Source organism: Notechis scutatus, chromosome 1, assembly GCF_049901735.1.
Source record: "Notechis scutatus isolate UNSWTSFEM ecotype Mainland chromosome 1, rNotScu1.2, whole genome shotgun sequence".
Classification (NCBI taxonomy): domain Eukaryota; kingdom Metazoa; phylum Chordata; class Lepidosauria; order Squamata; family Elapidae; genus Notechis; species Notechis scutatus.
This window is the reverse complement of record NC_142009.1, coordinates 2,554,445-2,578,705: the sequence shown is the minus strand read 5'-3', so window position 1 is coordinate 2,578,705 and position 24,261 is coordinate 2,554,445. Positions and strand designations below refer to the sequence as shown.

Below are 24,261 nucleotides of genomic sequence, written 5' to 3'. Positions count from 1 at the left end.
TTGGCACCGGCACAACCTTTTGCCACTTTTGGACAGGTCGTGCCATAAAAGGGGGAGCGGGGTGAATCTTCCAATGGACCTCTGGCACCGAAAGCCCCCACTGGAGTCAGAATCACCGTCTAATCAGACTGTCCCAAGTCCCATAAACCATGGCCAAGAAAAGGCCCTCCCAGTGTCCTCCCCCTCCTCCTCACAATACCACCTCCCTTCTAGCATTGATAATGTTACCTAGTTGGGTTATGAAATGTCTCCGAGAAAACAACCAAGCTCAAGAGGGCACCAAGGATCCCACAATCCTCTTCCTCCTCCTTCCTCTTCCTCCTTCCTCCTTCCTCCTCCTCACAATACCACCTCCCTTCTAGCACTGATAATGTTACCTAGTTGGGTTATGAAATGTCTCCGAGAAAAGAATCAAGCTCAAGAGGGCACCAAGGATCCCACAATCCTCTTCCTCCTCCTCCTTCCTCTTCCTCCTTCCTCCTTCCTCCCCCTCCTCCTCACAATACCACCTCCCTTCTAGCACTGATAATGTTACCTAGTTGGGTTATGAAATGTCTCCGAGAAAACAACCAAGCTCAAGAGGGCACCAAGGATCCCACAATCCTCTTCCTCCTCCTCCTTCCTCCTTCCTCCTTCCTCCTCCTCCTCCTCCTCACAATACCACCTCCCTTCTAGCACTGATAATGTTACCTAGTTGGGTTATGAAATGTCTCCGAGAAAAGAACCGAGCTCAAGAGGGCACCAATTGCAGTGGTGGGATTCAATTTTGTTTACTACCGGTTCTGTGGGCGTGGCTTGGTGGGAGTGGGGAGGGGGAGGAGACTGTAAAATCTCCAGTCAGAGGTGGGATTGGCCGGTTCTTCCGAACTATTCCAAATTTCCGCTACCGGTTCTCCAGAACGGGTCAGAACCTGCTGAATACCCCCTCTGGCACCGAGGAGCCATCAGTCCTCCTCCTCCTCCCCTCCTTCTCCTTCTTCTCTTCTTCCTCCTCCTTCCTTCTCCTCCTCCTCCTCCTCTTCCTTGGACATGATAGGAACCAGAGCAGGGGGCTTTTCCTGGAAGCTACGAAGGCCAAGCCCACTGGCTAAATTTAAATGAGAAACTTCAGGGCTTCCTTGCCTGACCCCTAAAATTCTGGGATGACTGGCATTCAAGTCAGTTGGAGCCGTGGTGCAAAATTCTTCTGAAAGAATTAACCCCTTCCACCGGTCATCCTTGACTTACAACCATTCATTTCCTGTCCATTCAAAAGTTACCACAGCACTGCCAAAAGGGACTTACCGACGGTTTTCACGCTTACGACCCTTGTTGCGGCATCCTATGATCACGTGGTCAAAATTTCGGTCGCTAAAGAGAGCCAGTTGTTCAGCTAGTTCTACTACCGCTTTAGTACCTTTTTTCGCCAGCGTTGTTAAGCGAATCGCTGCAAGGGGTTAAGTCAATAATATGGTGGTTAAGTGACTTTCCCCCATTGACAGAAGGTCGCAAAAGGGGATCGCATGACCCTGCCTGGACCCTGCAACTGTCATAACTATGAGTCAACTGCCAAGCGTCTGGATTCAGATGGTGCAACAAGCCATAAGTGTGAAAAACGGCCCTAACGTCAGTGCCGTTGTAACTTCATTTAGTGACCGATTAGTCACTAAACGAACTGTTGTAAGTTGAGGGCGACCTATATTGAAAGAACATCACCTCTGGTTTTTTTTAACTAAGGAGATGTGACCCATCGTCCAAATGATACTAGCATTAGTAATCGCAGTTGAAGAAATGAGCATTAGGATGTCAGCATTAGGGCTACCAGGATTAGAGTTGGCTTTATGTTTAAATAATTGTTATTCCATATTGATTTACCAACGTTTCTCCTGCTACCGTGTTTTTCCTGAAAATAAGACCTAACCGGAAAATTAAACCCCAGCATGATTTTTCAAGACGCTCGTAATATAATAGCCCTACCCTAAAAATAAGCCCCAGTTAAGATGGTCACCCAAATGGATGCATTTAATGATGTATTTCCCCCCCCAAAATAAGACCTAACCAGAAAATAAGCCCTAGCATGATTTTTCGGGATGCTTGTAATATAAGCCCTACCCTAAAAATAAACCCCAGTTAAGATCGTCAGCCAAACGGGTGCGCTTAATACCATATTTCTCCAAATAAGACCTAACTGGAAAATAAACCCTAACCCATCTTTTGGAGCAAAAATTAACATAAGACCTGGTCTTATTTTCGGGGGAAACCTGGTAGCAAGTAGCTTCGGGTGAATTGTTTTCCAGAAAAGGGGCGAGGAAGCCGTCGTAATAAATTAATAAATGCAAAAGCCATTTGGGAATCTTATGATCAGTTGCAGAGCAGAAATCCATTAACAAAGTTTGTCTTTTCATTCTCAGCCCTTTCTCCACTTTCATCTCTCTTTCTCTCTCTCTCTCTCTGTTACACACACATATTCACACACACACACACCCAGAACCACACCCCTTGCTCTCAATTATTCCAGAGTAACATCTGCCACGTTGTTGACTATCACTTTTGCCTCTGAAAATGGCCTGAGTGGGTGGGGCGGGCTGGGGGTTGAGCAACGGAGGTGTGTGTGTGAGGAGGGGGGGGAGAGAGAGGCGGGAGGGAAAGAGAGAGAGAGAGAGAGAGAAAGAGAAAGAGAGAAGAAGGCGGGAGGGAAAGAGAGAGATTGAGAGAGAGAGAGAGAGAGAGAGAGAGAGAGAGAGAGAGAGAAAGAGAAAGAGAGAAGGTGGGAGGGAAAGAGAGAGAGATTGAGAGAGAGAGAAGGCAGGAGGAGAGAGAGATTGAAAAAGAGAGAGAGGGAGAGGAGGGATGGAGAGATGGAGGGAAAGAGAGGAGAGGAGAGAGAGAAAGAGAGAGAAAGAAGGCAGGAGGGAAAGAAAGATTGCAAGAGAGAGGAGAGAAAGAGAGAAGGGGAGAGAGAGAGGAGGGAGGGAGAGACAGAGGAGAGAGAGAGAGAGAAGAGAAGGGGAGAGAGGGAGATTGAGAGAGAGAGAGAGAGAGAAGAGAGAAAGAGAGAAGGCGGGAGGGAAAGAGAGAGAGATTGAGAGAGAGAGAAGGCAGGAGGGAGAGAGAGATTGAAAAAGAGAGAGAGGGAGAGAGAGAGGAGGGACAGAGAGATGGAGGGAAAGAGAGGGAGGAGAGAGGGAAAGAGAGAGAGAAAGAAGGCAGGAGGGAAAGAAAGATTGCAAGAGAGAGAGAGAGAGAAGGGGAGAGAGGGAGGGAGGGAGAGACAGAGGGAGAGAGAGGGAGGGAGAGTGATCTGGCTTCCTGTGTGCCCCCTCCAAGCCAGCATGATCTTGGTTTGCACAGATGCTGGTAGGCAGAGGTGAGGCAGGTTACAGACCCCATTGCAAATCTAGGGGGCAGAAGGAATTTGGCCTGAATATTCAAAGTATTCTTAACTCCCTGCCTTTCCATCCTGCTTAGTTTTATCTCAATTTTATTTTGAAACTACCTTGATCCCCGTGCTTCACTATGAAACTAAGGGGTGGGGCTTAGTTTTGGGGGAGGAAAATAAGGGGATAAAATTTCTGCCTCTGCCTACCAGCATCCATCAATATTCATCTGGCTAGCATCCTGTCAGTGTGAGAGAGAGTTGACGGCTGTTTGTAAACTGAAAGAGTATTTGCTGTGTGAGCAAGGAGACAGCAAGGAGCCTGGGCGTGGCTTAGCTCAACTGTTCTGTACTAAAGCTGCTTGGTGCTGTGAAACTGAAACTCCTCTCCTCTGCTTGTGTTTTGCATTTGGAAGAGATTTCTTTTCAGGTGGGGAGGGGGAGTAGAACTCCTTAGCATCAGAGCGTGTTAATAATAATAATAATATAGGAAATACTCTAAATGCTCTGAGGGTCATTTGGAAAAATCCTTTCTTAGGGAGCCCCTAGAAGCCAAAAGGAACCTACGGGCCAAAGTTCAAGTTTGTAGGCTTTACGGTTCTGGAGATTTTGTGATGATGCTTGAGGGGTAATTTCGCTTTTATGTATATAGATTGAAGAACTTTATTTACTGTTTCAGTGTTTTATTTGGCATTTTATTCAATGCCTATAAGACACCTACAGTGGCCTTTGGCAAGATGGGAAACAATGGTTTTAACAGAAGAACAGAGTTGGAAGGGACCTGAGAGGTCTTCTAGTCCAACCTCTGGCCAAGGCAGGAAACCCTAGACCATTTCAGACCAGTGACTGTTTCAGGCTCTTCTTAAAAACCTCCAGTGGGAAGGAAGAAAGGAAGGAAGGAAGGAAGGAAGGAAGGAAGGAAGGAAGGAAGGAAGGAAGGAAGGAAGGAAGGAAGGAAGGAAGGAAGGGAGGAGAGAGAGAGATAGGGATAGGAAGTAAGAAAGAGAGAGAATGGAAGGAAAGAAGGGAGGGAGGGAGGGAGGAAGGGGAGGAGAGAGAGAGGGATAGGAAGTAAGAAAGAGAGAGAATGGAAGGAAAGAAGGGAGGGAGGGAGGGAGGAAGGGGAGGAGAGAGAGAGAGAGGGATAGGAAGTAAGAAAGAGAGAGAATGGAAGGAAAGAAGGGAGGGAGGGAGGAAGGAAGGGGAGGAGAGAGAGAGAGAGGGATAGGAAGTAAGAAAGAGAGAGAATGGAAGGAAAGAAGGGAGGGAGGGAGGAAGGAAGGGGAGGAGAGAGAGAGAGAGGGATAGGAAGTAAGAAAGAGAGAGAATGGAAGGAAAGAAGGGAGGGAGGGAGGAAGGAAGGGGAGGAGAGAGAGAGAGAGGGATAGGAAGTAAGAAAGAGAGAGAATGGAAGGAAAGAAGGGAGGGAGGGAGGGAGGAAGGGGAGGAGAGAGAGAGAGGGATAGGAAGTAAGAAAGAGAGAGAATGGAAGGAAAGAAGGGAGGGAGGGAGGAAGGAAGGGGAGGAGAGAGAGAGAGAGGGATAGGAAGTAAGAAAGAGAGAGAATGGAAGGAAAGAAGGGAGGGAGGGAGGAAGGAAGGGAGGAGAGAGAGAGAGAGGGATAGGAAGTAAGAAAGAGAGAGAATGGAAGGAAAGAAGGGAGGGAGGGAGGGAGGAAGGGGAGGAGAGAGAGAGAGAGGGATAGGAAGTAAGAAAGAGAGAGAATGGAAGGAAAGAAGGGAGGAAGGGAGGGAGGGAGGGAAGAAGGAAGGGGAGAGAGGGAGAGATAGGGATAGAAAGTAAGAAAGAGAGAGAAGGAAGGAAGGGAGGAAATGAAGGAGGAAGGAAGGGGAGGAGAGAGAGAGAGGGATAGAAAGTAAGAAAGAGAGAGAATGGAAGGAAGGGAGGGAGGGAGGGAGGGAGGAAGGAAGGGGAGGAGAGAGAGAGATAGGGATAGAAAGTAAGAAAGAGAGAGAAGGAAGGGAGGAAATGAAGGAGGAAGGAAGGGGAGGAGAGGAGAGATAGGGATAGGAAGTAAGAAAGAGAGAGAATGGAAGGGAGGAAGGGAGGGAGGAAGGAAGGGGAGGAGAGAGAGATAGAGATAGGAAGTAAGAAAGAGAGAGAACGGAAGGAAGGAAGAATAATAGAATTGAAGGGACCTTGGAGGACTTCTAGTCCAACTCCAGGAGACCTTAGATCATTGCAGACCAACGGTTGTCCAATCTCTTCTTGAAAACCTCCAGTGTTGGAGCCCCCACAACTTCTAGTGGCCAGCTGTTCCAATGGTTCATTGCCCTCCCTGTTAGTAAGTTCCTTCTTAATTCCAGGTTGCTTCTCTCCTTGATGAGTTTCCATCCATTGCTTCTTCTCCAGCCTTCAGGCAATCCATTAATCCAAAATATATATATATATCCCACTGAATCCAGGAGGCTGAATCCATCCTTCCGTGGACAGGCTGAACGAGGGATTTGCTCCCTTAAAGGGGTTTCCTTCCAAAAGATAACATCTGGCCTTTTGAAAGGCAACGCTGCAACATCTGGAACGGGGAGGAAGAGATCTCTCCCATGCTGCTGGAATCCAGAGTCCCTTAACGCTCCGTGTTAAAAATTAGGAACCGAACTGAGCTTGGAGGGGTGAGGAGCAAAGATCCCTGTTTTCCCCAAAATACAACCTACCCTGAAAGTAAATCCTAGCTGGATTTTTACACATGCACCCAATATAAGCCCTCCCCCCAAAAAATAAGCCCTAATTCAGATCCCACCTACTCCAGAGTGCACAGGTGGGGATGTGGGGTGGAGCTGCCCTAACTACTTACCTTTGGACAGGTGTAGCCAGGCCTCGCACACCCCGACACCTGCCTTGGTGGCCCATTTCTTCTGCAGCCAGCAAGGCTGGCAAAGCTTTCCTGAAGGCCTCTGGAGCTGAGAACAAAGCTCTGGATCGATCCAGAGCTCAGTTATGGGATGCAGAGGCCTTCAAGAAAGCCTTACTGGCCGCAGAAGAAGGAGTTCCGGAAGGAGGTTGGGGTCAGCGCATGGAGATGAGGTTAGTCCGTGGATGACTTTCCCCCAAAATAAGACCTAGTGCCTTTTTTTTTTTGGTGCCAAAAATAAATATAAGATAGCGTCTTATTTTCGGGGAAACATGGTATTTGTACACGATGCCATTTTTTTCACCCAGGGAACTGACTGCTACTGAGTCGTGGCTATGGGTTTCCTCTCTCGCCAAAGTTCTGCAGATCTTTTCCCTTGATAAGGGGCCCTGTTGAAACTGACCGGAACTTGGTCAGAGCATGTCGCATCTGCATCGCCTCTTTCGCCCGTTACGCTCAGGTGTTTGTACACAAAGCTGCCAGGCAGGAAGCAGGAGGAAGAGGCTGCCTAATTTACTACGGTCATCCAAGTTGGGGGACCCAGCCAGAAGTCATCCATCTCAACCCTTGGCTCAATGCAAAACATGCTATTTCAGACAGAGGTGTTTGAATTACTCTAGGGAAAAGGACAGACCGTCTCATGAGGCAGCTAGTTCCACTGGATCTCATCACCAGGAATTTCCTCCTAGCACCTGAATCTGAGGGGGTCTTTGATGCTCTCTGAGCTTGGTTGTTTTCTTCCAGATGTTTTATTATCCAAACTAGGCAAAAAGCATCACAGGAGCATTGATGGTGTTACCTAGTTGGGTAATGAAACATCTGCAAGAAAACAACTAAGTCCAGAGGGCACCAAGGAACCCACAGTCACTCCTCCTCCACTCCTCCTCCTCCTCCCCTCCTCCTCCTCCTCTTCTTCTCCTTCTCCTTCTCCTTCTTCTTCTTCTCCTCCTCCTCCATCATCTTTGTCGTCTTCTTCTCTTTCTCCTTCTTTTCCTCCATCTTCCTTCCTCCTCCTCCTCCTCCTCCTCCTCCTCCTCCTCCTCCTCCTCCTCCTCCTCCTCCTCCTCCATCATTCTTGTCGTCTTCTTCTTTTTCTCCATCTTCCTTGTCGTCTTCTTCTCTTTCTCCTTCTTTTCCTCCAACTTCCTTCTTTCTTTCTTCTTCTTCTTCTTCTTCTTCTTCTTCTTCTTCTTCTTCTTCTTCTTCTTCTTCTTCTTCTTCTTCTTCTTCTTCTTCTTCTCCTCCTCGTCCTCGTCCTCCTCCTCCATCATCTTTGTCGTCTTCTTCTCTTTCTCCTTCTTTTCCTCCATCTTCCTTCCTTCCTCCTCCTCCTCCTCCTCCTCCTCCTCCTCCTCCTCCTCTTCTCCTCCTCCTCCTCCTCCTCTTCTCCTCCTCCTCCTCCTCCTCCTCCATCATCATCCTTGTCGTCTTCTTCTTTTCCTCCATCTTCCTTGTCGTCTTCTTCTCTTTCTCCTTCTTTTCCCTCCAACTTCCTTCTTTCTTCTTCTTCTTCTTCTTCTTCTTCTTCTTCTTCTTCTTCTTCTTCTTCTTCTTCTTCTTCTTCTTCTTCTTCTTCTTCTTCTTCTTCTTCCTCCTCCCCCTCCCCTCCTGTCCCCTCCCTTCTAGCATTGATGATGTTACCCAGTTTGGATAATGAAACATCTGCCAGAAAACTACCAAGCTCAGAAAACACGTCATTACAACCCTGAGCTACCAATATTTTGCTTTATTGGTCACCTGAATCTACTCCTCCGTGTTGCTGGTTCGGATCCTGCCCTCCAGGGTGTCAGAGACCAGCACACACACACCCTTTCTGTACGGTGGCCCTGAGTCCTGCCTGCTCTCTAGTTCCACACTTGAGAAACAGAGCAACCATTGGGGAGTTGCAGCTGACGGTTGAACCAGAAAAAGCACTCTGCACGTGCCTAGGAATTATACACCTGAGGATTTCAAAAGGACGCCTTCCTAACGGGCTCCATCCACACAACACGCTGAGCCCCAAATTCCATGACTGACTTGACCTGTTTCCCAGATTCATGCAAGATTGCGGAAGGGCAAAGCAAAGGAAGAGTTGGCTTTGCACAGCATGACAACACACACACACACACACACACACAAAACCAACCATGGTTAGCCAAGGATGTTTTGCTGGATTTGTTCACTGACTTGGTTAAATTTGCTAGGGGAAGCCAAGAAGATCCAGAGTTGAACCTCCTCAATTCTAAGAGGTGTTTTCTAATTCTGTCCCTCACATCACTAAATTCCTGGCTGTAGACCTTTTTTTGGGGGAGTGAAGCCACCCTTGACACCCCCCCAAGGAGTGAATTACACAGCTGGGCAGATCTAAAGCAAAGATCTGGCAGCTTTCTAACTGAATCCTCTGTCTCTCCCTCCCCCTCTCTTTCCCTCCCTCTCTCTCTCCTCCCTCCCTTCCTCCTCCCTCTTTCCCCCTCCCTCTCTCCCTCTTTTCCTCCCTCCACTCCTTCTTTCCCCCTCCCTCTCTCCCCTCTCTCTTCCTCGCTCCCCTCCCTCTCCCCTCTCTCTATTCCTCCCTCACCCTCTCTCTTTCCCTCCCTCTCTCCCTCTCTCTTCCTCCCTCCCTCCCTCTCTCCTCCCTCTCTCTCTCCTCCCTCTCTTCCTCCCTTTCACTCCCTCTTTCCCCTCCCTCTCTCCCTCTTTTCCTCCCTCCACTCCCTTTCCCCCTCCCTCTCTCCCCCTCTCTCTTTCTTGCTCCCCTCCTCTCCCCCTCCCTCTCCCCCTCTCCCTATTCTTCCCTCTCCCTCTCTCTTTTCCCCTCCCTCTCTCTTCCTCCCTCCCCTCCCTCTCTCCTACCTCTCTCTCTTCCTCCCTCTCCCTCCCTCTTTCCCCCTCCCTCTCTTTTCTTCCTTCCACTCCCTCTTTCCCCCTCCCTCTCTCCCTCTCTATTCCTCTCTCCCTTTCCCTCTCCCCTCCCTCTCTCCCTCCCCCCTCTCTCCTCCCCCTTCCCTCTCCCTTCCTCTCTCTTTGCAAAACCACAAAATGGCCAGGAATGGAAGTTATCTGTCACATTATTTGAAATCAATCCTTGGAAAGCCCATCAAATTTCTCCAGAATATAAACCCAACCCCTTCCTTCTCCCTTTTATTTCTTCAACCTCCTGCTGGGACATTTTAAAGAGATGTTTTCATCCTGAGGGGGGGGGGTGGAATCTCATTTTGCGATCACCTAAGAGCTTTGCCCGAACGGAGGGGGGGAAGGGGCTTCCCGTTCACAGAATAACCGAGTTGGAAGGGACCCGGTAGGTCATCTAGTCCAACCCCTACGCCCCCCCCCCAAGCAGGAGACCCTACACACCATGTCTGAAAGGTGGCAATCCGGTCCCTTCTTGAAAACCCTCCAGGGTTGAAGCTCCCACTCAAAGCTCCTTTGAGTTTCTCACCGGCGCTGCATTAGGAAAACTTCGCCGTTCTTGTTGTACTTCTGCTTTAAAAAAACCTGCCCGGCGCAGATTTAGTTCAAAGAAGGGTCGATTCTTCCTCTCCACCCCTCCCCCCCCCTCCCGGATTTTATCGCCGCTCCCGGCTGGATCTTTAGCCCGTTTTATAACCCGCTGGCTTTTGCGCTGCGCTTTTGGGGAGGTTTGGAGAGGTTGGAGAGGTTGGAGAGAGAGGTACGCCGCTCTCCAAGCCGAGCCGGCTCCAAAGGGCTGGCGGTTGGGTGGGGGCGGGCTCTCGGCGGGCCCAGTCAAGGGACACCCCCTTTCCTGAGCCCATCCAACTCTCCCAAGCCCCACCTGTCGGCCCTCCACCTGTCCGGATCCCGGGAAAAGCAGCGGTGGCTCCGATGCGCTCTCGGTGCTCGCCGCTTGCGCTTAGCCTTTTGCCACCTTTTAATTCTGGGATTTCTTTATTGTTCTTATTTTTGTTTTATTAATTCTATTCTTAATTCTATTCTTAACTCTATTTCTATTTCTATTCTATTCTATATCATTGTACCCTATGACTATCATTAAGTGTTGCACCTGATGATTCTTGACCCTTGACGAATGTCTCTTTTCTTTTATGTGCACTGAGAGCATTTGCACCAAAGACAAATTCCTTGTGTGTCCAATCACCCTTGGCCAATAAAAGGAATTCTATTCTATTCTATTCTATTCTATTCTATTCTATTCTATTCTATTCTATTATTCCATTCCATTCCATTCCATTCCTGTTCTATTCTATTTTCTATTCTATTCTATTCCATTTGATTCTTCCATTCCATTCCTCATTCCAATATTCTATTCTATTCTATTCTATTCTATTCTATTCTATTCTATTCTACTCTACTCTACTCTACTCTACTCTACTCTACTCTACTCTATTCTGTTCTATTGTACCCTATGACTATCATTAAGTGTCGCACCTGATGATTCTTGACCCTTGACGAATGTCTCTTTTCTTTTATGTGCACTGAGAGAATTTGCACCGAAGACAAATTCCTTGTGTGTCCAATCACACTTGGCCAATAAAAGAATTCTATTCTATTCTATTCTATTCTATTCTATTCTATTCTATTCTATTCTATTCTATTCTACTCTACTCTACTCTACTCTACTCTACTCTACTCTACTCTACTCTATTCTGTTCTATTGTACCCTATGACTATCATTAAGTGTTGCACCTGATGATTCTTGACCCTTGACGAATGTCTCTTTTTCTTTTATGTGCACTGAGAGCATTTGCACCAAAGACAAATTCCTCGTGTGTCCAATCACCCTTGGCCAAGAAAAAGAATTCTATTCCGTTCTATATCAGACCTAGAAATATCACCCTTTATCCCCATTATCCTCCAAGTCTAATCATCCTAATATTTCTGGGGTTTCTAAGCTGATCCTTTCTGCCCAGGGGCGACCCCCATAAGCGCCAGAACCCCCGAATTAAACCTGGGGGGAAGTGGGGGGTGGGGACGGGAAATCCCTAACCCCCAAGAGTTGGGTTCAAATCTTACCATGATGGAGAAGACCAGGGCCAGGATGTTGACTGGCCAGATGGGGCAAAAGCAAGAAAAGATGGCCAGCGGCAGGTAATCCGGCGAGCGGCGGGGCAGGTTGGAGGTGGTGGCGGTGGACGAGGCGCGCCCCAGGCTGAGCCGCGACGGGGAGAGCGAGGTGGCTTCCAGCGGCCCCTCCGAGCCGGCCCGGTAGAGCAAGCCGTGGCCGTTGGGCTCCATCGCCGCCTCCCCGACGGCAGCCGCCGCCGCCTCCTCCCCGTCCTCGGCCGGGCAGGGCTTTTGGGGGGACGGGGGGCCGCTCCGCAGCAGCTGCTCCGTCTCCTTCGAGGAAGAGGAAGAGGAGGAGGAGGCGGCGGCGGGCGGCGGCGGGGAGCCGGCCAGCGCCTTCTCCAGAGGCGCGTCCGCGTTGATGGCCATGGGGGCGCCTCGTCCGGCCGCTGGCCCAGCCTAGGTGCAACCCATCGCCCGGGCGGAGGAGTGGAGGGGGCTCCCGCCTCGCTGCCCAGATGCTGCGCCTCGCTGCGCTGCCTTCTCCGATCTGGGGAGCTTTGCGAAGTTGGCCGGCCTCCCGGGGCTGAGCTGACGGAGGAGGAGGAGGAGGAGGAGGAGGAGTCCGCCCTCCCGCCCCAGCCAGCTCTCGGGCTGCCAGGTTGGGTAACATAGAAGGCATGGAAGGAAAGGAGGACTGGGGGGGGGTGCTTGGTGCTCTCTGAACCTGGTGGTTTTCCTGCAGACATTTCATGATTCAGCTAGGTAACACTATCAGTATTGGGAGGAAGGAAGGAAGGAAGGAGGAAGGAAGGAAGGAAGGAAGGAAGGAAGGAAGGAAGGAAGGAAGGAGGAGGGAGGGAGAGAAGGAGGGAGGGAGGGAAGGAAGAAGAGAAAGAAAGGAGAAGGGAGGGAGTGAAGGTGGGAGGGAGGGAGGGAGGGAGGAAGGAAGGAAGGAAGGAAAGAAGGAAGGAAGGAGGGAGGGAGGGAGAGAAGGAGGGAGGGAAGGAAGGAAGGAAGGAGAGAAGGAAGGAAGGAGGGAGAGAAGGAGGAAGGAAGGAGGGAGGGAGGGAGAGAGAAGGAGGGAGGGAAGGAAGGAAGAAAGGAGGGAGGGAGCGAAGGTGGGTGGGAGGAGGAAGGAAGGAAGGAAGGAAGGAAGGAGAGAAGGAAGGAAGGAAGGAGGGAGAGAAGGAGGAAGGAGGGAGAAGGAGGGAGGGAAGGAAGGAAGAAAGGAGGAGGGAGGGAGGGAGTGAAGGAGGAGGGAGGGAGGGAAGAAGAAGAAGGAGGGAGGGAGGGAACGTGAGTGGGAGGGAGGGAGGAAGAAGGAAGGAGGGAGGGAGGGAAGGAGGAAGAAAGGAAGGAAGGAGGGAAGGAAGGAGAGGAGGAGGAGGAAGCAAAAGAGGTAGGAGGGGAGGATGGGCTCTGGGATCCTTGGTGCTCTCTGAGCTTGGTGATTTTCCTGCAGATGTTTCATGACCCAGCTAGATAGCATCATCTATAAAGGAAGGAAAGAAAGAAGGCAGGCAGGCAGGCAGGAAAGAAGGAAGGAAGGAAGGAAGGAAGGAAGGAAGGAAGGAAGGAAGGAAGGAAGGAAGGAAGGAAGGAAGGAAGGAAGGAAGGAAGGAAAATAAGGAGAAGGAAGGAAGGAAGGAAGGAAGGAAGGAAGGAAGGAAGGAAGGAAGGAAGGAAGGAAGGAGAGATGGAGGACGACTGCGGGGTCCTTGGGGTCCTTTGAGCTTGATTGTTTTCATATAGGACATTTCATTACCCAGTTAGGTAACATCATCAGTGCTAGAAGAGGGGGGCGCGTGTTATTGAAAAAGTATTGGTCCTCATTCTTCCGTTGCTGTAGCCTCAGGGTCCCATGACTGCAACCCAGTTATGTGCTGGATTTATGGCGGTTGCCACGTCCGAAAGTCACATGGTTTCCATTTTTCAATCTTCGCAGGGAGGCCTCTACCAAAAATTAAGTCAACGGGGGGAGCAGGGACACTTAAAAACTGCAGGATTCACTTAATAATCCTGGCAAAAAGCTCCTAAAATGCTTAATGACTGTATCACTTAGTGACAGGTGTTCTGATACCAGTTGTGGTCGTAAGCCAAGGACTTGCGTATCCCCATAAAATCAGGGGAGAGATGCCCTTTGCTGGGCTGTCAGGAGAAAAAGTGTAATTTTTGCAAAACTGCCTACAGTCCCCTGAAAGTGGGAGGGTATAAATATAAATCCTATCAATCAAGAGCTATAAATTCTCTAAGTAATTAAATACAAATACAAATATTTCAAGTTTTGGGCAGCTTCGATAAAGCGATGTCAAAGCCTTCCTAAATTCCATGCAACTATGGTGACCCAGGGTGTGGGATACAAAACAAACACAGTCACAGAAAACAGTTGAAGCCCCTTTTATTCCTTCACTTGGCTTCCAAGCTCTGAATATCCTTGAGGGAAGACAAAAAAACTCCCACACAAACAGGTACAAGAAGAAGGAAAAAAGCAACACAAACCAGGCAAGATAAGGGCTGGAGGACGTCCACAGATAACACACACTGGGAAGGACGCCAAACTCAAGAGAGGAACCATAAACTAGCGATAGTTCCACGTTTTGTTTCCAGCATTCACCCATATGCATGTCTGTCCTCTTATCCAGTTGTCACAGCTGCAACTCATGAAGGGGATCAGGGCCCTTTCCTCCCCCGTAGACCAGCCATTCACGTTTCTCCCTTATTTCTCTCCTCCCTGTGTGCCTTAGGATGGAGAGGGGATGGGCTTGGTTCTTCCTCTGACTGCCCAGCCAGCCTCTGCCCTTCCCCAGCCTCCTCCACAACCTCCGGAGCCACACCTCCACTCCCTGTCAGACATTCCTCCTCTCCCTTGGAATCAGTCTCCACCTGGGGCATGACAGCAACTCCCAGCAATTCCCTGGATAGAACTATGCAATTTTCTTTATTTCCCCCCCTCTTCTTAGGTTACATTTTTTTTGACTTTCTGGTGGGATCTATGGGTGGTCTCCTATCCACGTAATAACCAGGTCCCACCCCTGGTTATTCTCTCAGCTCAGAGAAGTCAACCGGGTGGTGTTGCTAAGGGATCATGTAGTTGTTAAATGAATCGCCTCCCAATTGACAATCTCTTTTGCCGTAGCAAAATGGTGAATCGCTGAAGTTGTTAAGTGAGTCGTATAGTTGTTAAGCAGATCTAGCTGGCTTTGCATGTCGGAGGCTGGCTGGGAAGGTCTCATAGGATAATCACGTGATCCTGGGATGCTGCAGCCGTCATAAATACATACCAGTTGCCATATGCCCGAATCATGAGAACAGAACCAAATAGAAATAGAATTAGAATTAGAGAATAGAGTACAATGGAATAGAATCATAGAATTAGAATTGGATAATAGAATAGAGTTAGAGAATAGAATAGAATAGAATAGAATAGAATAGAATAGAATAGAATAGAATAGAATAGAATAGAATACAACAGTATAGAATAATAGAATAAAAATAGGAATAGAATAGGAATAGAATAGAATTAGAATAGAATTAGAATAGAATTAGATTAGAATAGAATTAGATTAGAATAGAATTAGAATAGAATAGAATTAGGATAGAATCAAATAGAAATAGAATTAGAATTAGAGAATAGAGTACAATGGAATAGAATTATAGAATTAGAACTGGATAATAGAATAGAGTTAGAGAATAGAATAGAACACAACAGTATAGAATAATAGAATAAAAATAGGAATAGAATAGGAATAGAATAGAATAGAATAGAATAGAATAGAATAGAATTAGAATAGAATAGAATTAGAATAGAATAGAATTAGAATAGAATAGAATTAGAATTAGAATAGAATAGAATAGAATTAGAATAGAATAGAATTAGAATAGAATAGAATTAGAATAGAAAGGAATAGAATAGAACAGAAATAGAATAGAATAGAACAGAATAGAATAGAATAGAATTATAATTATAATTAGAGAATAAAATAGAATAGAATAGAATTAGAATAGAAAGGAATAGAATAGAACAGAACAGAATAGAATAGAATTAGAGTAAGAATAAGAATAGAACAGAATAGAAATAGAACAGAACATAACAGAACATAACAGAACATAACAGAACAGAACAGAACAGAATAGAATAGAATTATAATTATAATTATAATTAGAGAATAAAATAGAATAGAATAGAATTAGAATAGAACAGAAATAGAATAGAATAGAAATAGAATAGAATAGAAATAGAAGAATAGAATTAGAATAGAATTAGAAATAGAATAGAACAGAACAGAACAGAATAGATTAGATTAGAATAGAATAGAATAGAATAGAATAGAATAGAATAGAATAGAATAGAATAGAACAGAACAGAACAGAATAGAATAGAATTAGAATGAGAATAAGAATAGAACAGAATAGAAATAGAACAGAACAGAACAGAACAGAATAGAATACAATAGAATAAACAGAGTTGTAAGGGACCTTGGAGGTCTTCTAGTCCAGCCCCCCAGCTCAAGCTGTATAAGGTAGTATAAGGAGAACTTATACTACCTCAGACAAGTGACTGTCCAGTCTCTTCTTTAAAACCTCCAGTGATGGAGCCCCCACAATTTCTAGTGGCAAGCTGTTCCACAGATGAATTCCTCCTTCATTCCGGGTTGCTTCTCTCCTTGACCAGTTTCCATCCGGGGCTTCTTGTCATGTGACCTTGGGGACCAGGTGAGGCTCCTTTCACCTGAGCCTGATTCTTCTCTTCATGGAGATGCCCAGTTCCCCCCCTCCCAATTCAGATAGTCCTCGAGTTACAACCATTCATTTAGTGACCGTTGGAGGTTACCATGGCACCGAAGCAAGCGACTTAGGACCTATTTTTCACCACTTATGACCCGTTTTGCGGCATCTCCCAGGGTCACGTGATCCAAATGCTTGGCGACTGACTTGTCTTTACGACGGTCCCGGGATCGTCCCTTTTTTGCGACCCTCAGACAAGCCGCGGGGAAGCCAGATTCGCTTAACGACCGTGTGGCTAAGTGCTGCAGTGATTCACTTAGCAACCCGGGGGCAGGAAGGGTCGTAACTGTCTTGCTTAGCAACGGAAATGTGAAGCCTCAATGTTGGTCGTAAGAAGAGGACTACCTATTCTCTCCAGCCTAGCTGTTTTCTATTATTCTCTGGTAAGGACCGCCCCCTTGTGGCACCTTTCAGAACCACACCCAGCAGAATCAGAATGAAAATTATATATTATTTTAAGTGTTAAATTTAGGGGAAAGATATAAAAGCGTCATACTTCAATTAGTGATTACAGGAGAAATATTGTGTTAAAGAGAAAAGATAATTAGATACTTGAAACAGAACGGACAAAAGATACAAGTATAATGATTTAAATTGAGATGAAATATATAAAACAGAATTAAGAGATTGAAAAGGGGAGAAGCCATATAGAAAATATAGAATGGTTAAATAAGATATGAAATGGTATACAAAGTGAGCATGAATTTGATTTATGTCTGTACAAAAAGATGTAACCCGGGACTAAGCCACTTTCCAAAAAGAAGTTTTATGTTTCCATGTTTTGTGTTTTGTTTGTGTATGTTTGTTTATTGAAAATTAATAAAAAAAATTGGGAAAAAAAAAGAAAGAACCACACCTGAATCATCTTTGGTTGAGTCGAATGTAGAAGTTATTCCAAGGTAGTTAGTTTGCTAAGTGGGAAAGTTGTTTAAGTGAGTTTTGCCCTGGTTTTACAAGCTTTCTTCCTTGCCACGTCATCCCTGTGCCCACCAGGCTCCAGGATTTGAGGTGGGGGGGGGGGTCAAACTTGTTCTCCAAAGCCCCCCGAAGCCAAGGACAAGAAGCAACGGATGGCAACTCATCCAGGAGAGAAGCAACCTGGAATTGAGGGAGAAACGTCCTAACAGGGAGGAGAATTAACCAGTGGAACAGCTGGCCACCAGACGTTGTGGGGGCTCCAACCCTGCAGGTGTTGTGTGACTTGGTATAAGATCTCCTGCTGGAGCAGGGGGTTGGACTAGAAGACCTTCAAGGTCCCTTCCAGCTCTATTCTGGTTGAGTCAGAGCAGGGGGTCTTCAAACTTGAGCTTTTAAGACCACTTCCGCTCCCAGAATGCCTCTTTCTCCAGTCATGTGAGCTCAGGAATTCTGGGAGTTGAAGTCCCCACGTCTTAAAGTTGCCATGTTTGAAGGCCCTGGAGTTATACAGAGACCTTCAAGCACCTCAAGCTGTTTTTTCTTTTCTATTTCTTTTTTGTTTCTCTTCTTCTTCTTCTTCTTCTTCTTCTTCTTCTTCTTCTTCTTCTTCTTCTTCTTCTTCTTCTTCTTCTTCTTCTTCTTCTTCTTCTTCTTCTTCTCTGCTTTTTCCAAAATGTTTGGCTACTTTATGAGGGTCCCCACGGAGGCCCCAATCTTCCCTGCTCTCAATTGGCTTTTAGGTGAAAGGAGGGAGCAAAGAAGAAGCCAGATCCGGAGCCTTCCTTCCTTCCTTCCTTCCTTCCTTCCTTCCTTTCTTCCTTTTCTTCCTTCCTTCCTTCCTTCCTTCCTTCTCTTCCTTCCTTCCTTTTCTTCCTTCCTTTCTTCCTTCCTTCCTTCCTTCCTTCCTTCCTTCCTTCCTTCTTCCTTCCTTCCTTCCTTCCTTCCTTCCTTCCTTCCTTCCTTCCTTCCTTTTCTTCCTTCCTTCCTTTCTTCTCTTCCTTCCTTCCTTTTTCCTTCCTTCCTTCTCTTCCTCTTCCTTCCTTTTCTCCTTTTCTTCCTTCCTTCCTTCCTTCCTTCCTTCCTTCCCTCCTTCCTTCCTTCCTTCCTTCCTTCCTTCCTTCCTTCCTTCCTACCCTTCCTTCCTTCCTTTTCTTCCTTTCTTTCCTCCCTTTTCCCTCCCCTTCCCTTCCTTTCCTTTCTTCCTTTCCTCCTTCCTTCCCTTTTTCCTTCCTTCCTTCCCCCTCTTTCCCTCCTTTCCCTCCTCTTCCTTCTTACCTTTTCCTCCCTCCCTCCCCCTCCCTTCCTTTTTATCTTCCACTCTTTTTTTTCTACTTCCTTCCTTCCCTCCTTCTCTCATTCCTCCCCTCCTTTCCCTTCTTTCCTCTTCCTCCCTCCTTCCCCCTCCTTTTTTCCTTCCCCCTTCCTCTTTTTTCTTTCTTCTTTCCTTCCTTCATTCCATCCCTCCGTCTCTTTCCTTTCCTTCCTTCCCTTCCCCTTCCTTCCTTCCTTCCTCTTTTTCTTTTCTTTCCTTCTTTCCCTTTTTCCTTCCTTCCTTCCTTCCTCCCTCCCTCCCTCCCTCCCTCCCTCCCTCCCTCCCTCCCTCCCCTCTGATTTCGGGGCCAAAAAATACAGAATCCAAACTGCCGAAAGGAGACCGGCCTGAAATGTATATTTATTAACACGGATTATATTCGCATGCTCTGCGCAGCTTCCCAACATTAAAAACCGTGAAGGCCTGAAAACAACAAGACAATAAGTAAACAACAATAAAAATAATAATTGACCATGAAAAAAGGTTGGGGAAGAAGGGAGCGCAGAATACAGGGGGAAACGCAAAATGGCGTTTCAAAGTTGTGTGCTGTTGGCACACTCCAGAAGTTAAGATTAACAGATGAGTTGGAAGGGACCTTGTAGGTCATCTAGTCCAACCCCCTGCCCAAGCAGGAGACCCTACACCATTTCTGACAAATGGCAGTTGCCCCAAATTTCACTGGCCGTGCAAACCACAGTTTGGGGGATATGGGGAGGGGGGTTTGTCCCTCCCCCCCCACGCAAGCCAGAGAGAAACCCCCCAATTCTGCATAGAGTCACTGGCACAAATAGGCCTTTGCATGGTGTGGCGGGCAGCGTTTTCCTCCAGGCTGATTTTAATTCTCACCTTCAGGCCCCCCCATCGCTCCTCCTGCCCCCCCTGCAGCCCCCTTTATTCTGGGGTGGGGGCAAGGGCCCTCCGTTGCTTTCTGGCCACATCCTGAACACCGGAAACGCTTTGCGCTCTTCCTTCCGTCTCTCTCGCTGACACTTTTCCCTCTTCCAATTTTGCCCTGTAATTCTGCTCCAACGTGGCCAAGAGGATGTGGGAGAAGGTCCTCGACTTACAACCGTCGGGATTAGGATTCTCATCGCTAAAATGAGGCGGTTGTTAAACTGTCCTCGTTATGGGAGCGCTCCCACGTTTAGGACCTCTTTTGGGCCACGGTCGTGAATCGAATCCCTGAAGTTGTTAAGTGAGTCAGGTGGTCATTAAGTGAAAAAAAAAACCATCCTGTTGATTTTGTCCAGAAGGTCACAAAAAGGGGATCATCGCGTGACACCACCCCGGGAAGCTACGACCGTCATAAATCCATGCCAGTTGCGATTTTGATCCCGTGACCATGGGGAATGCTGCAATGGTCATAAGAGCGAGGACTGGTTGCCAGTCACTTTTTGTTATGCCCCTGTCAAAGTCTGAATCCGAGGAGGAGGAAGACGAACAGCCGACAGGAAGAGGGAGGGTGGCTCCGTTGGCTGGGGAGGAAACTAGGGAAGGGCAAAGTCCGGCTGGGCAGAGCAGGGAAGAAGTAGAACAAGGGAGGCCAGGCCCACCCCCTCTTCATCCTAGAGCACTCAGGGAGGAACGGAGAAGGGAGCAACGTGGGTTGCATGGCTTACAGGGAAGGAAAGGGCCCTGATTCCCTTCATTAGCTGCAGCTGAGAGTTTAAAAGAGATGCAAGCTGAGAGCGGCGTCTTCTGGGAACAAACGTGAGTTTATCTTGTGTTGACTTTGCTTATCTGCGTTCCTGACGCCTTCCCAACCATGTTGAGTTACTGCCAGTTCCTTCACGTCTGGAATTCTTGCTCCTGCCCTGCCGGACTAATTGCCTCATCTTGCCTTGATTGGACTTTAAGTTACAGTTTTTGTTGACCATGTTTTGGACTTGATTCCCTGCAGTCAAAGGCTGTTCCTGGGAAAGTTTTTTTTTCCAGCCCAGCAGGTAACCAGGACATTGGGGGCAAAGTTGGAGCTAATAAAGGGACTCCTACTAGTTATCCGACTGTGTTGCCTTTGTACCACGCCCCTCTGGGTCATCACAGCCCTAAACTACATTTTTCAGTGTTGTTGTAACTTTTGAACAGTTGCTAACGAAGGGTCGTAACTCGAGGACTACTTAAAATAGCAAAGCTGTGTGGAAAATCAGTACAATAACTGCTGCGTTTGGAAGGGATTTTCCGAAGATGAACAACTTACAGCTGGTGTGTGTGTGTGTTTTTTTAATAAGTTTTTTTATTTTTTTTTCTATTTTTACAAACATATCAATGTGTGAACAATGTGGTACCTGAGAATCATACATTTCAATACAAATCAATCAATATTAATCATACTTGTTCCATTTAACAAGCTTATATAATTCTAATAATATACATCTTTGTATTAATTTATAATCTTTCATTGTTTAGTTATTCATTATTTCAATGTTATTTTTATCCCAATCACCTTGTTTTGAGTAGCATATCTTTTACTGTGAATAAAATATAAATCATAGTTATTACATTTAACAGACTTATATAATCATTCCAATATTAATGCAAACATTCATATTACATTAAAGTCTTCCATTGTTTGTTCAACTTGTAATTTTTCATTATTTGGTTGTTCAATATTTCAATATGTTATCATCAATCATCCTATACTGCATAGTGCATCTAAGATATTATTAATCATATTTATTACATTTAACAAACATATAATTCTTATATTAATGCAAACATTTATATTACGTTAAAATCTTCCGTTGTTTGTTCAACTTGTAATCTTTCATTATTTGGTTATTCAATATGTCAATATGTTATCTTCATGTCAATCACCCTATTCGGCGTAGTACATCTAAGATACTATTAATCGTATTATGATCATTTTCCATTATTCATTTAATCAATAATTCTATAGTTTTATGCCAATCACTATATTCTTTAAATATACTTAAAAACACCACCTTTCATAGAATATTATCCATCATATTTATCTCATTTAACAAACTGATACTCTTCTAATAAGAATAATACCATTGTTTATGTTAAATTAAGATCTTTCATTAAAGGCTTATTCAACTTACAAGTGTTTGTGTGAGACGACAATTTGATGAAAACACTTCGCTCGCTGGCTGCTCTAGGCTGGCCGGAGTTATCCAGTTGCTTTGGGATTTGGGGAGGCACAATATAGTCCTCGACTTACAACAATTTGTTTAGCGACCGTTCAAAGTTACAACAGCACCAAAAAAAAGCTAGGTGGGCGTGGCCATGTGACTGGGTAGGCGTGGCTTCTTCTTCTTCTTTGTTTGCAGCTCCTTGGCTGGAGGAAAATCTCTCCCAAGAACAGTTTTTAAAGGGAAGAAATTCTGTCCAAACTCAAAGTACATATAAATGATAAAGAAAAACAACAACACAAACCACACTGAAGCAATGAACGACACAAGGCAGGATAAGGGCTTGAAGACGTCCACAGATATCGAAATACACACACTGGGAAGGAACGCCAGAACTCAGGTAAGAACTGGCAGACTAGAATTATTTCACGCTTTGCTTCCAGCACTGGGCCATGCGCAGTTTGTCCTTTTAAACAGTCCTCCCAGCTGCAGCCCATGAAGGGGATCAGGGCCCTTTCCTCCCCTGTAACCCATGTTGCTCCCTTATCCATTCCTCCCTGCGTGCTCCTAGGATGGAGAGGGAGTGGGCCTGGGTCTTCCTCTAACTGCCCAGCTGGCCTTTGCCCTTCCCCAGTTTCCTCCACAGCCACCGGAGCCACACTCCCACTCCCTGTCGGCTGTGGCTGTTCTTCCTCTCCCTCGGAGTCAGATTCCCACAGGGGCAGGACAGGGGGAGGGAATGCAATCAGCGATGTCGGGCATGCCCCATACTGACTGGCCAGGGAGGGTGGGCAGAAAGGGGCGGGGCCAGCCAAGGGCACGATTTGCCAGTTCTCCGAACTGTGCAGAATCATAACAACCGGTTCTATAGAACCGGTCTGAACCGGTAGCATCCCACACCTGCTTGTGACGGTTTTCACAGCTTACGAGCATTGAAGCATCCCGTGATCAAAATTCAGAGGCTTGGTAACTGACTCCTATTTACGACGGTCGCAGCGTCTCGGGTTTCACGTGATTTTCCCCTTTTGCGACCTTCCGCATGAGAAAAGTCCATGGATTCACTTAACGACCGTGTGATTCACTTCACAACGGAAGGGTTTCCTTAACCACGGTGGCAAGAAAGTTCGTAAAAAGCGATCCCCTCTTGCAACCTTCTGACAAGTGAAGTCAGTGGGGGGGAGTCAGATTCACTTAACGACTGCGTGACTCGCTTAACAGAAAGGATTCACTTAACAACGGCAGCAAGGAAGGCCGTAAAAACGGGGCAGGGGAAACATAGTTTACCGCTATCTCGTTGAGCGACAGAAATTTAGGGCTGGGTTGTGTTTGCGAGCTAAGAACTACCTGAGTTGGCCCAGGTTCTTGGAGGGGGGGAGGGGGCAGGCGGTGCAGGGAAATGGATCCCGAGGGAGCAACTGGATCTCCTGCCTATGGCGGGCCCCGAATTCTGCCCTCTCAGCATTTGGAGGGGATCCAGACAACCACTTATATAAGGCTTGTCAATTTAATCCTTGTTTATGGCACTTTGCTCTCCCGGCCTCCAGGAGAACAAGGAATTTGTGCAAATCACAGTGTGTGTGTGTGTGTGTGTGTGTGTAGGGGGCAGACACACACATGCACAAGTGTGCACACCTGCCCCCCCTCCCCCTCCCCCTCCACCAAAGGAAACTCCTTCCAATTTTATTTTCAATTTTATTTTCAATTTGGAGGGAAATTTGGCCCCAGGGAGCAGCAAAGCCAGCCTGATTTGGGGCAGGGAGACCCCCCTGGGAGGGAGTTTCCCCCCTCTGCAGCCTCCAAGGGATGGGGTGGGGGGAAAGAGGGAGCCCAGCCCCCTCCCCTCCTCCCTCCCTCCCTCCCTCCCTTTCAAACCAGGCTAATGCCCACCCAAGAATGAAGATGGCCATTCCGGTGGAGGAGACGGAGGTCTGAAGAGGCTGCCCTCCCCACTTCACAACTCCCACCGTCCGCATTGCGGAGGAGGGACCCCCCCTCCATGCAAGGAAGACCCCCGAGGGGGCCCAAGCTGGTCTACTCAGGAGTCCAGGTGAAATTGGGCGGGGGGGTTGGGGGTGTTTAAAGAGGTTGACGGGGCAGGAAAGCAGCACCTGAGAAGGTTTTGGGGTGGGGGAGGACGGAGCATCTCTGGAGAAGGTGGAAGAAGTTGGTTGCATCTGGATTTCGGGGAGGGGGAGATAAAGGGGAGGAAGCGCTGGGGGGCTCCATGGAAGGAGAGCAGAGTTTGGGGTACAGAGTCTTTGGGGGGCAGCTAAAGGGCAAGGAAGTGCTGGGGGCTCCATGGAAGAGACCAAGTTTTGGGGTACAGAGTCTTTTGGGGGGCAGCTAAAGGGCCAGGGAAGCGCTTGGGGGCTCCATGGAGGAGACCAAGTTTTGGGGTACAGAGTTTTTTGGGGGCGGATAAAGGGCCAGGAAGAAGTTGCAGAAGTTGGACCGATGGTCGCATCTGGATTTCGGGAGGGGGAGATAAAGGGGGAGGGGAGCGCTGGGGGGGTGCTCCATCGAAGGAGAGGAGGGGGCAGAGTTTTGTGGTCCAGAATCCTTTTTCGGTGCGGGGAGGGGTGGCTAAAAGGCAAGGGAGCGCTGGGAGGGGCTCCATGGAGGGGAGAGGAAGGGGGCATAGATTTGGGGTATCTTTGGGAGGGGAGATAAAGGGGAAGGGAGCGCAGGAAGGGGGTTCCATGGAGGGAGGAGGGGAGACTTTGGGGGGCAGCAATTAAAGGGGAAGGGAAGCACTCGGGGAAGCTCCATCGAGGGTCAGGAGGGGGACAGACGGAGGCCAGAGTTTTGGGGTACAGTCTTCTTTGGGGGCAGATAAATGGCCAGGGAAGCGCTGGGGGGCTCCATGGAAGGAGACCAAGTTTTGGGGTACAGTCTTTTTGGGGGCAGATAAAGGGCCAGGGAAGCGCTGGGGGATCCATGGAGGGAGAGCAGAGTTTTGGGGTAC

The 24,261-nt window shown here is 47.5% G+C and overlaps 1 protein-coding gene across 1 annotated transcript in view; it reads right to left on the bottom strand.

Annotated features, from left to right (window-relative positions):
* LOC148132655 (trafficking regulator of GLUT4 1-like) overlaps nt 1-11,615 on the bottom strand; it is a 16,948-nt gene extending 5,333 nt beyond the window's left edge. Inside the window, exon 1 of the mRNA XM_087955944.1 lies at nt 11,196-11,615. Within this exon, the coding sequence (XP_087812070.1) occupies nt 11,196-11,615 (420 nt within the window). The remainder of the gene's footprint in view (nt 1-11,195) is intronic.
* Between the last annotated feature and the right edge of the window lie 12,646 nt (nt 11,616-24,261).